General features: G+C 46.1%; 1 protein-coding gene across 1 annotated transcript; it reads left to right on the plus strand.

Annotated features, from left to right (window-relative positions):
* Positions 1 to 5,573: 5,573 nt before the first annotated feature.
* Positions 5,574 to 6,807, plus strand: LOC108538786 (uncharacterized). Its single transcript, XM_017887073.1, has one exon. The coding sequence runs from the start codon at positions 5,643 to 5,645 to the stop codon at positions 6,198 to 6,200; it is 558 nt and encodes a 185-aa protein (XP_017742562.1). The 5' UTR covers positions 5,574 to 5,642; the 3' UTR covers positions 6,201 to 6,807.
* The last annotated feature ends 3,894 nt before the right edge of the window (positions 6,808 to 10,701 follow it).

Below are 10,701 nucleotides of genomic sequence, written 5' to 3' on the forward strand. Positions count from 1 at the left end.
TGGAAACAGCAGAATTACAGACGCAGTGGAAGATAAGGACTGGTGGTGTGGGGAAGGATGAATGGGTGAGCACAGGGGAGTTTTGAGGCAGCCAGTCTACTCTGTGTGAGATAAGGACTGGTGGTGTGGGGAAGGGTGAATGGGTGAGCACAGGGGAGTTTTAAGGCAGCCAGTCTACTCTGTGTGATACTGCAATGATGAGTTCATGCCACCAGACCCTTTACCAAACCCACAGCATGTACAACGCCAGCGGTGAACCCCGATGTGAACTGTGGACTCTGGGTGACAACAGTGTGTCAATGGAGGTTCATGGACTGGAACAAATGCATCACTCTGGTGGGAGATGTTGATAATGGGGGAGGCCATGCATGTGGGGAGGTGGGTATGTGGGAAATCTCCGTACTTGCTGCTCGGTTTTGCTCTGAATCTAAAACTGCTCTAAAATAGTTTATTTAAAATACACCAAAGCAATGAGGCCGGGCGTGCATACAGCCAAAGCCAGTGATATTTGTATGAGTCAGGTAAATCTGAGTCCTGAAAAATGATCACTCCAGGGAGGCTGAGCTGTCGAGGGACACTTACTAAGAACCTACTATATGCCCGTCTGTTGCTTAAAATTTCCTATTAGCTATTATTGTTACTAAACAATTCAAAACAAGGTCACTTCTCTCAAGGCGCCTTCAATCTTGCTGCCATCAAAGCTAACAAAAGTGGAAACAGAACAACGATACATACAGGCACATTTCCCAGAACATGCCCGGTGGAGCCCTGGCCCTGTTGATTGTGCACGGCTGTCACTTGCAGGAGGCTTCCATGGACGAGTGAGTTTGGGAAATGCTGGGTTAGGCAAATATCAACAGGCTTCCTTACTGCAAGATTTCTCATAGTCAATACACACTTTAAATCTCTAAGAGGATGATACAGAGAGTCATGTTTCCCATAACCAGTTGGCCCCAGAAACAGTTTCTTCTGGGAACATCTTGTAAGATTGGTACTCCTTGAAATACACTGAGGGAGTGATAGAGATTCATAGACTATTTGGATTATGGCCCCAGAGTGAAAGAGGCCAGGAGAAAGGACTGTGTTCCCAAGATGGTGAGGTGGAGAAGGGCACGTGTTTCTCCACTACCCACAGAGCGGGCTGAGAAGTCCTGGCACATGGGCTGAATCTGGGAGGTCAGAGGCTGAGGTGAGAGGACAGGAAGACAGCCCACAAGACTTTCCAAGGAAATGGTGAATCTTACCATGGCTGTCTGGGCTGATGACAGGACCTGGCGCAAGGTAGGAACTCAGAGTGAGTGCAGGATGCGCCCAGGTCTGAAATGTTCAGGAGGGATCCCAGGACATGAACAGCCTGGGCTGGGCCCTCACGGAATTTGAATGGCTGGAAAGAAGGAAGGGTGATCCTGCTAAGACAGGGTGTTATGAAGGTTTCCTTTCCCTCCGAATGAACGTCTCACTCACTTCTATCAGTTTCCATCATTATCTTCTGTGGAGTTCTTCATTCCCCTATCTGTGGCCCTTAAAATCCTGCGGTTGAGTGCCTGCCCTGGGTCGGCAGTCAGTTCGTTACCTTGGTTCCCAGATGATGCTTGCAACAATGCCATGGGGTTCGCCCACTCTTGGATAGATGGAGACATTGGGGCTCAGGTGTGGGTAAGGCATTGTGTGACTCCTTGTTGAGTGGCAGAACTGGGACTCAAATTCACACAGATCTGATTCCAAACCCTGTGGCCCTAAGCACAGTGTTACATTAGACTATAAGCCCTGTGCAGGGAGATTCCCAGTGTTGATGGAAGGGTCCGTCATGAAGGAGGCCTCTGCTGAATTTTTCTTTGAACCCCAACAAGTGCCTGGCACAGTTCTCTGCAGAAATTAGAATGCAGCCAGTGGTTACTAAAGAAATGAATAAATCAAGTAAATGGGCAGAGCTGTGTGCTAGTGAGGTGCTCTTGGGACTATAGCAATGGGTCAGAATTGGAAATGTCTAGAAAACACTCTTGGATAATTATTGAAAGCCATGTATAGGAGTTCAGGTTTAATTCCATATAAAATGAAGAGTCACAAAAGAAAATGAGGAGAGGTGTGTTCAGGCAGACCTCAAGCTTGACAGTGCTGTGAAATATGTTTGGGACTCAGAAAACAGTTCCTGAAAGAAATGACACATTAATGAATGAAGGTATAGTTGTTTGGAGAAAATGAACCTGTATATAAGAGTGACCATATCAAAATGTGTTTCTTAAACTGGGGTCTTCAGAACCCATGAGGTTCACTGATATATTCTTGGGAACTGTGTGTGTTTGAGAAACACATTTCTGGTGCCAAACTGACAGTCACCTCAAATCCATCATGGCACTTATGATGAATTCTTTTCAAGTTAAATGCTGTAAAGAAAATGCTTCTCTTTTGTACTGTTAATTCACAGTTTAAAAGTGTTTTTTTAGCAAACTACACGTTGGTCCCTCAGGTAAGGATTTCTCAGGTCTCAGGTCTTTGGGGTCTTTGAGGAGTGTGACTTCTTAAATGGGATGACACTGATCTAAGTGGCTGTAGTATCCGTTCAAGCATGAGGGAGGTCAGAGCCTGGGAAAGCTCAGGTCCAAGCAGCTCTTGAAAGAGGACGTTGGGGAGCAGGCTGCTCTGCACATAGGGACCTGCAGACACCGAGAACGTCAGCGAACCAGGAACCAGCCCTTCCACTCTGCCCGGCATGAGGCTGTGGGGTTCCCATCTCTCTCTGTCTCCTGAACTCACAGCAAAAACAAAAAACTTCAATTGTTTGTTAACACATATAGTTCAAGAGGGAAAGGTTTACACTGAACCAGAAAGGATTGAGGTTTATCAGCATCTTCGCTTTGAGGCCTCATCATGTACTTCCCATGGACTATTGTTCACCTTCTTTAGAGGAGATTAACTAAAGATAAAGTGAATATTCAAAAACGAAAATATATATAGGGATTATTTAATGGTTTTCACTCCACTTCACAACTCAACTTTTGGTCGATGCAAGAGGGATGCAAAGGGAGAATCGTGCTTGTACTTCCGGCATTGGGATGGAATAAAAGAGTATAGCATTGTGGCTGTTGAATAGAGTTTTTTCTTTTTGTAGGCAGTTTTAAGAAGAATGCATTGATTCTACAACATGCTGTTGTGAAGCCATCCAGGACTGTTCACTCACTTATTTAAGACAGATATATTTTCCACTTGGGGAGTGAGAAAAAGCATGGTGTTCACTCATTGTTCTTTCTATCTGACTTTTATTTTTCTTATTTTTAGAGAAAATAAGAGAAATATCATCCCTGAAGGATGAAATATCCTCAAATATGAAAAGGTCTGCTCTCTGAAGACCAATTGTCTTAGTCTGATTTTTGCTGCTGTAACAGAATACCACAGACTTGGTAATTTATAAACAATAGAAGTTTATTTGGCTTATGCTCCTGGAGGCTGGGAAGTCCCAGATTAAGGGGCCGCATCTGGCAAGGGCTTCTTGCTGCCTTATAACATGGCAGAAGGCATCACGTGTGAGACAGTGAGAGAGGGCCGGTTTCACTTTCACAACAGATCCACTCCCATGATAATTAATCCATTCAGCAGGGCAGAGCCTTCGTGACCCCATTACCTCTTAAAGGCTCCCTCTCAGCATGGTTGTACTGGGGGTTAAATTTATAACACATGAACTTTGGGGACGTGTTCAAACCATAGCAAGGGCCCTGAGAAACCCATTTCCACTGACTTCAAAATGGTTCATAAAAATGGAGTGCTGCGAGAGGAGCCGGGTATTCCCAAGAATGGTTATGAAGAGGTCTCACTGTGCCAGGCACGGCCCTCAGGGCAGGCAGCTCTGTGTAGCCCCCCATGGCAGCAGCTGGTCAGGCTGCCCAAACTCACTGCTTTGGGATCACTTCAGCACCAGCCAGATTCACTTGAACTCAATTGTCTGCAGATTTTAAACTTGTTTCTATGTGCCCAGTAGGCGGAGAAGCCTTCAGAGAAGGACCCTGACTCGGTAGTCGGTGCAGAGCAGTGACATTTGGCAGTGTTTGCTCGGCAAGCGAGTCTTTGAGGCTGCCCTCATGCTGCTCAGTGGGCACACCAAGAGCAAGAGCTGGCCAGGGATGATGGATGTATCTAGGCCTTCTCCGCCTAAGGGCAAGTCCCATTTTTCCTTAATAGGTCTTTAGAAGCACCAGTCAGCAAATGTCATCCCCCTCTGCATTCACGTCACGCTGTGCAGGGAATGCTAAACAGAGGCAGATCTAAACATAGGAGTTAGGCTTCTTCTCCATGGAGATGTGGATCTGCACAGACAAAGTGTGCAAGTGGGATTTTCCTGCTATTTCAAGGACTGCTGCTGCACCCTGCCAGCTCTTCCTGCTCTCCCTGCCTCCAGGAAGGACTGTGTCTCTTTGAGTTAGTGACGTCATCAACATTTTAAAAAAGCATTTAGGAGCTGCTGGTTGTAAATGGTTACTGAGAAATAGTATTTCCCTCACTTGCAGCCGTCTGCTTCTCGTTTTGGTTCTGGAACATTCTAGAACCTTGGGAGGTGGCTGGGGCGAGTCTCAGCCAGCAGGGATGCCCAGTGCCGCTTGTCACCCCCCGAGCAACACAAGCTAGGCTGCGGTTATTCTGGGTCTGTGCGTCTGGGATCGTAGTTTTTACATCTGCCCCAGGCTCCTCCAGTCCCAGCCGTGGAAAGTCGCCCTCAGAGGGTGAGGCGGGCAGCGCACCTCTGTGTGAGTGGCCTCACCCTTCACAGTGAGTCTGTGTCTACTGAATCCCAGACTCTTGGAGACTGAGGGTTACAGGAGGTCGTGTGTCTCACGTCGCCACTTCACAGTTGAGGACGCTGCAACCTGCTTTGCTCAGTGGCTGCGCACGATGAGTAATGGCCTGAAACAGGGAAAATGTCTTGGATACATCTTGTGTAATGAGGAAAAAATGCAGCCATGTTGCAGTCCTGAGAAAATACTCTGTCAGTATCCTGCCATAAAATGACAGGTTAATTTTCAGTAGAAGATTCTCTAATAGTTCTGTGGTCTTCTAGATGTTAAACTCTTTAAGTATCTACATTGTCTAAGCGTCTAATGGAAATATTCTCAAAAAACATAAACCCTTCTTTCTTTCTCAAATAGTTTACGTTAGTGATAATATTCACTCTGGAGGTGACTTGACCTGTCGTTGTGAACAGCTGTTGCTCTGGACGACCCAGGACACGCCTGGGATTCACACTGAAACGGTCAGTCTATCAGCGGGGCTGGACACAGCCATCATGCTGGGCAGCCGTGAGGTTAGAACAGAAGTCCGGGCTGTGGGGAGGCTGAGAATTGAGATGCGTGTGTGAGATGAGTCACAAGGGCTGAGCAGTGTGTGTGAGAGAAAGCACGCACAGCACCACTAAACACAAGGGAGATTTCAGGGGAGTTACGGGTGGAGGGAGGACATCAGATCTACCCTGGAAGTTAAATGTGTTTCGAGTGCATTAAATACTGCAGGCCACGGACGCCTTGTCTCCGTGTCTACTCCTTTATAAATGAAGTAAAGTTCTTGTGAAATACTTTTCTCACTCTAAAGCTCACAATCGATCTTGCAAAAAGTGTTTTAAATTCCATCCCAAACAAGCCGGGGTGAAGAGGCAGCCCATGCACCAGGTGCTGCCAGCTTTGCCTGGCTCTCGCCTTCGCTCTCTTCCTTCCCCAGCTGCTGGGGATTTTCTGAACGATGGAGACGAGTTTGGGTTTGTCCTGCTGTGCTCTGCTCCCCATCCCCGGATCCAAGGTCCTGCCTCTGTCCTGTCCCCTGAGCCACCTCAGGGGTGCAGGGTCCCCCACTGGTCAAGTGCCCGGCGCTGTGCTGCCCATTTGCAAGTTCTTCCTGTGACTGAACTCCAAGTGGCGCTGGGACTGCTGACTCCACCTACCGGACACCCCGTGTTCTTGCTTTTGGGGTTTCTGAAACAGCCCCAAGACTCTGAGCATCTTGATTTTGCTCCCATTGCTTCTCAGGATGCCCTGCTCCTGTGGTTTGCAGCCCTGGCCTTCTCTTCGAGGACGCCTCTGCTCCTCTGCCTCACACTCAGATTGGACCTTCTTCAGTGCAGCCAGTGGCCAAGGCTTCCTTCCTGGGGCTCAGTGGAGCAGGACAGACACTGCATCCAAACTCTTCCATTGGGTTCCAGTCTGTTCCGGTCATGCCCTTGAGCCTCTAAAGCTCCTAGGTAAGTGAGGTAGCAGCTGACAGCACTTCCCACTCGATTTGGGTGGACTCCTGCCTCCCCGGCAACAATAAGAGACCAAAGGCATCGTCAAGGAAGCAGCTTGCTGAAACGCGGAGTGCCCTCCACTCTCAGGTCAGGTGGGACTGGCAGGCCAGCATGGGTTGCTGAACCCTTGGTTCTCAATGCTGGCCACAGCCATACCGTAAGGAGAACGAGAGGGTACTGTGTGCAAACACCTCTTGAACTCTGGAGTCTGCCCCCCTTCCTGCCTCAAGCCCCTCTCCCATGTGGTCCAGTCACCATTCTCCATAGAGACTACCCTAAAACCCAGCGACCTTCGTGTGCTTGAAGAATGGCACAACCCTTTCTCACAGCAGCACTCCTGCTTCATCAGAGGGAGGTTGTTAACCACCAAGTCATATTTGCTCGATTTGTGTTCAATGTATTTTATTTCTACCAATAAAATTTTAAAATATCCCCACACATGCATTGCCTGTGAAAGAGTCTCTTCCAGGTACACCTCCCTTACACATCAGTTAACTTGATAATTTCTTCCCATTCTTATAAAATAAGTTTCCTTCCCGATCAGCTCTGTCCAGCAGCAACAATAGTCCACATAGAGACATGCAACCTAAAACTCCGTTAGTGGAAGCCCAAAGCTGATGAGGCTGGGAAAAAAAGGACCGATTTGATTACAATTAGGACCCACAGGAGTGGAGCTCTGCCTATTTTAGAGGCAAAGGAAATGCCTGGGAGTCCAATGACCAACATTCCGTTTGAGGTTTCTAATCAAAAGGACGATGGAGAAAATGCAGAACAAATGGTCAAGAATAGGGAGATAATAAATAGAATTATTTATGGGCTGAGGAGAATTACCAGGAGAAAGCCCAAGAAGCAAAGATGAACAGAGAACAAGCTGACTGTTCACTCGTTTGGAAAGGCCTAATCACCAAAGAAGGAGAGGAATTATGAGAAGCAGTGACCGAGTGGGCAGGACTCACGGGGATCAGGAAAGGTGCATGGGGGGGAAATGAGAGGCCTGAGCAGCTTCCCAGTGAAGGTTTTTGAAGCACTGTTTGATTTTTTTCTCTCCCCCTCACCATCCCAAAATTTTAGTTGTGACTATTCCCGAGTACATGGCTTGTGACAAGCAGCATATAAAAACTAACGTCAGTTTAATTTTAAAACCCTAGTGATTTTCTGGAACTTAAATATCAAAGAGAAAATGTCCATATATGATGTTAGTTGAGCTTTGTCTTGCCGGTGATTTGTGCTGATTCAATTCCTTTTTCTTTCTTTCTTTCTTTTTTTTTTTTTTCTTAAGGGGTCAGTTTTAGAATTGGGAGACAGGTGCATAAGATATGACTATACAGCACAGGTTGGTTTTTTTAAATATAGAAATATCTGCCTTTAAATGAGAACTGAAAATGGAGCTTCTTGGAGGCCACCTACTGGTGGCAGTGATCTTACCGCTGTTCAAGCTTTCTTTGAACTCTTTGTTTTGAAACAGCCTCCATAATCAATGGTGTAAGATCTACTCTCTGGTGGCAAAACTTGATCATTGAAGAGTGTGTTTTATTTTCTAAGGAGCTGAACGGTTCCAATCTGAGTATCCTGAATAAGGAGAGTGGTTGAGGGTGAGTGATGTCATTTGGGCTTAAAAATAAGTGGGTCTAAAAACTAATTGTTTTCATACATTGTTCAGATATTGACTCAAATAGCAATTTATTTTTTAAAAAATTACAGGTATCCAGAACTTGCAAAAGCTGTGTGTGGCGTAAAGGGAGACGAAGTAGTGAAGACCTGGTTTCTACCGAAGCTCTCACAGCCCAGCCTTTCACTGTGTGGCCAGGGGAAGGGTGCTCCGGGTTGGGGATGGGAACGGCGGGGCTGGGGATGCCACCCCACGAGGCCGCTGGCCTGGAAGGTGGTCATCACCGCAGGAGATGACATTGGAAAGTAGTAACAAGCCATGTGGATGAGAACAGAGGAGCGGGTTTTAAGGGAGATGCCCTAAAATGCTGCTATGTAGTTTCAGTTCCATAGACAACAAGAAATGCAGGCGAGAGGGCAGTCCAGCGGGAAGGAAGGAAGAGGGTGGTGTTGAGCCAGGTGAGTGGGGAGCCGCCCAGGGCACCGTGCTGTGCTATAGGCCAGACGTAGGGTGCTTCTGCCAAACCCTTCAGCTCCTAGTTTGGGGCCAAATGTCCTTCCCGTGGGAGAGAAGGCAGGCCCGAGGCAGCATTCCAAACCCTATCCAGACTGGTGGCTGAGTACAGATCAAATGGAGCCCAGCACGAGACGGGTACCTTCGCTGCCATGATCACGTCGTAAACAGTGAGGCTTGGAGAGGACTTGAGAGCTCCTTCAGTGCCATCTTCCATCCACTGCGTGAACCAGGATAGAAAAAAAGGAGTAAGAAGAGGTCAGTTAAGTTCCCTATTAAGTTGAGAAAATGGGGACTTCAGGTGATCATGTGAATAACCTGAATAATTTTTTTATTCCAGTTAAAAAAAATTATTTAAAAAGTACATTCTTTCGGGAACCTGAGGCAGGAGAATGGCATAAACCCGGGAGGCGGAGCTTGCAGTGAGCTGAGATCCGGCCACTGCACTCCAGCCTGGGTGACAGAGCGAGACTCCATCTCAAAATAAATAAAATAAATAAAATAAAATAAAATAAAAGTACATTCTTTTATTAAAATTTTAGAAAGTACAGAGAAGGAAATTTTAATAACCTGCACCTATAACACTAAGACACATGTAACTTAGAAAAATGTGTAGTTAATGCCTTGATGGATTCTTTTCTATTTTTTTCTCTATGCAATATTTATATCTATCCACAAAAAGCGTACACTCATGTATTTGCATGGCTAATATATTTTATGTAAAGTTCTATACATTTCTCAACATTTCACTTAATATTTCTTTATAAACATTTTCCAGCAGATAAAATTTGTCAAAACAGTGATTTTAATGACGATATAGCATTTCATTGCATTTATATATCATTTGTTATTTAACTACTTCATCATTTTGGATTCACATATTTTCAATAATTTCCATTATAATAATACTGTCGTGCATATATTTGTACAAGAATATTTATATTTCTAATTATTTCCTTAGTCTAGTTTCCTAAAAACTAAAATTCCTACATCTAAAGGTCAGTGTGTATCACAGTTCTTGATTGACATACTGATTTCCATGAAGCTTTCATCAATTAACCCACGACTAGTGTTTGCAAGTACCCCTTGCCGCACACCTCCAGCAGTGTGGGCTCTTATTGGAGGCATCTTAGCTTCACTTCAGAACTGCAGACCTGAATTATTAAACACACCTCTACTACACCTGTGAAATTACCTACAAATTGTCTTAGTTTCTTTTCAGCTTTGATTTCTAGAATTGCATGACATTGAAGACAAATAATACCCATAAAGAAGGTTTTATGACCTCTTTCATTATCTGCAACAATCAGAAAGGCAAATTCACAGCAGAGTGCTGAGAAATCTTATCTGAAAATTAACTAAAACACTGCCTTTGTCAACAGAATGACTTGGGCTTCATTTCATTGCACAATTTCCTGTGTACTGTTTATTACAAGAAGAAAAAATTCCTGCCATACAAAATGCTTCATGCAGGTAGAACCAGGAATCTAAAGAAACCTGAGGAAGGTGCTAGAATCCCCAGTACCATCTTTTTTTTTTTTTTTTTTTTTGGAGACAGGGTCTTGCTCTTCGCCCAGGCTGGAGTGCAGTGGTACAACCTTGGCTCACTACAACCTCCATCTCCATGGGCTCAAGCGATCCTCCCACCTCAGCCTCCTGAGTAACGGGGACCACAGGCACACGCCACTGTGCCCAGCTAATTTTTAAACGTTTTTGTAGAGACAAGGTCTCCCTATGTTGCCCAGGCTGGTCTTGGACTCCTGGGCTCAGACAATCCTCGTGCCTTGGCCTCCCAAAAGGCTGGGATTCCAGGCAGGAGCCACTGCACCTGGCCCCACCTTCTTTTTGCTGGAGGCTGAGCCCAGGAGAAGTTGAACTTATCAGGGAACTTAAAGACATGCCCTTCTTTGAAGGCAGAAGTCCTGTCCACATCAAATGCCCTCCCTCCATCCCTCCCAGCTCCCACCATCATCCTTCCTATTCTAGGCTCCAGGAGCGAGACACCGTCCCTGTGCCTGCTAATGTCAGTGCCACGGGCCCTCTGGTTCTCCTGCCCACCTTCTCTGACTCCGCCCAACAACCATGGGCCAGAGGCCTTTTTCCTTCTTGGCACTTCTTGGTGGTGTAGCAGGACGAGCCGCGGACAAAACCCCTCAGACGCTGGGTTAAGGAATGATTTGGTTTTATTCGGCCGGGAGCTTCAGCAGACTCACGTCGCAAGAACAGCACTCTCCGAAGACAGAGTTTTTTAAGGCCTTTTTAAGGGTTTACAACTCTAAGGGGTTCCATGTGGAAGGGTCGTGATAGATCGAGAGCA

The sequence above is a fragment of the Rhinopithecus bieti genome, unplaced genomic scaffold (assembly GCF_001698545.2).
Source record: "Rhinopithecus bieti isolate Rb0 unplaced genomic scaffold, ASM169854v2 scaffold_16559, whole genome shotgun sequence".
NCBI classification, from domain to species: domain Eukaryota; kingdom Metazoa; phylum Chordata; class Mammalia; order Primates; family Cercopithecidae; genus Rhinopithecus; species Rhinopithecus bieti.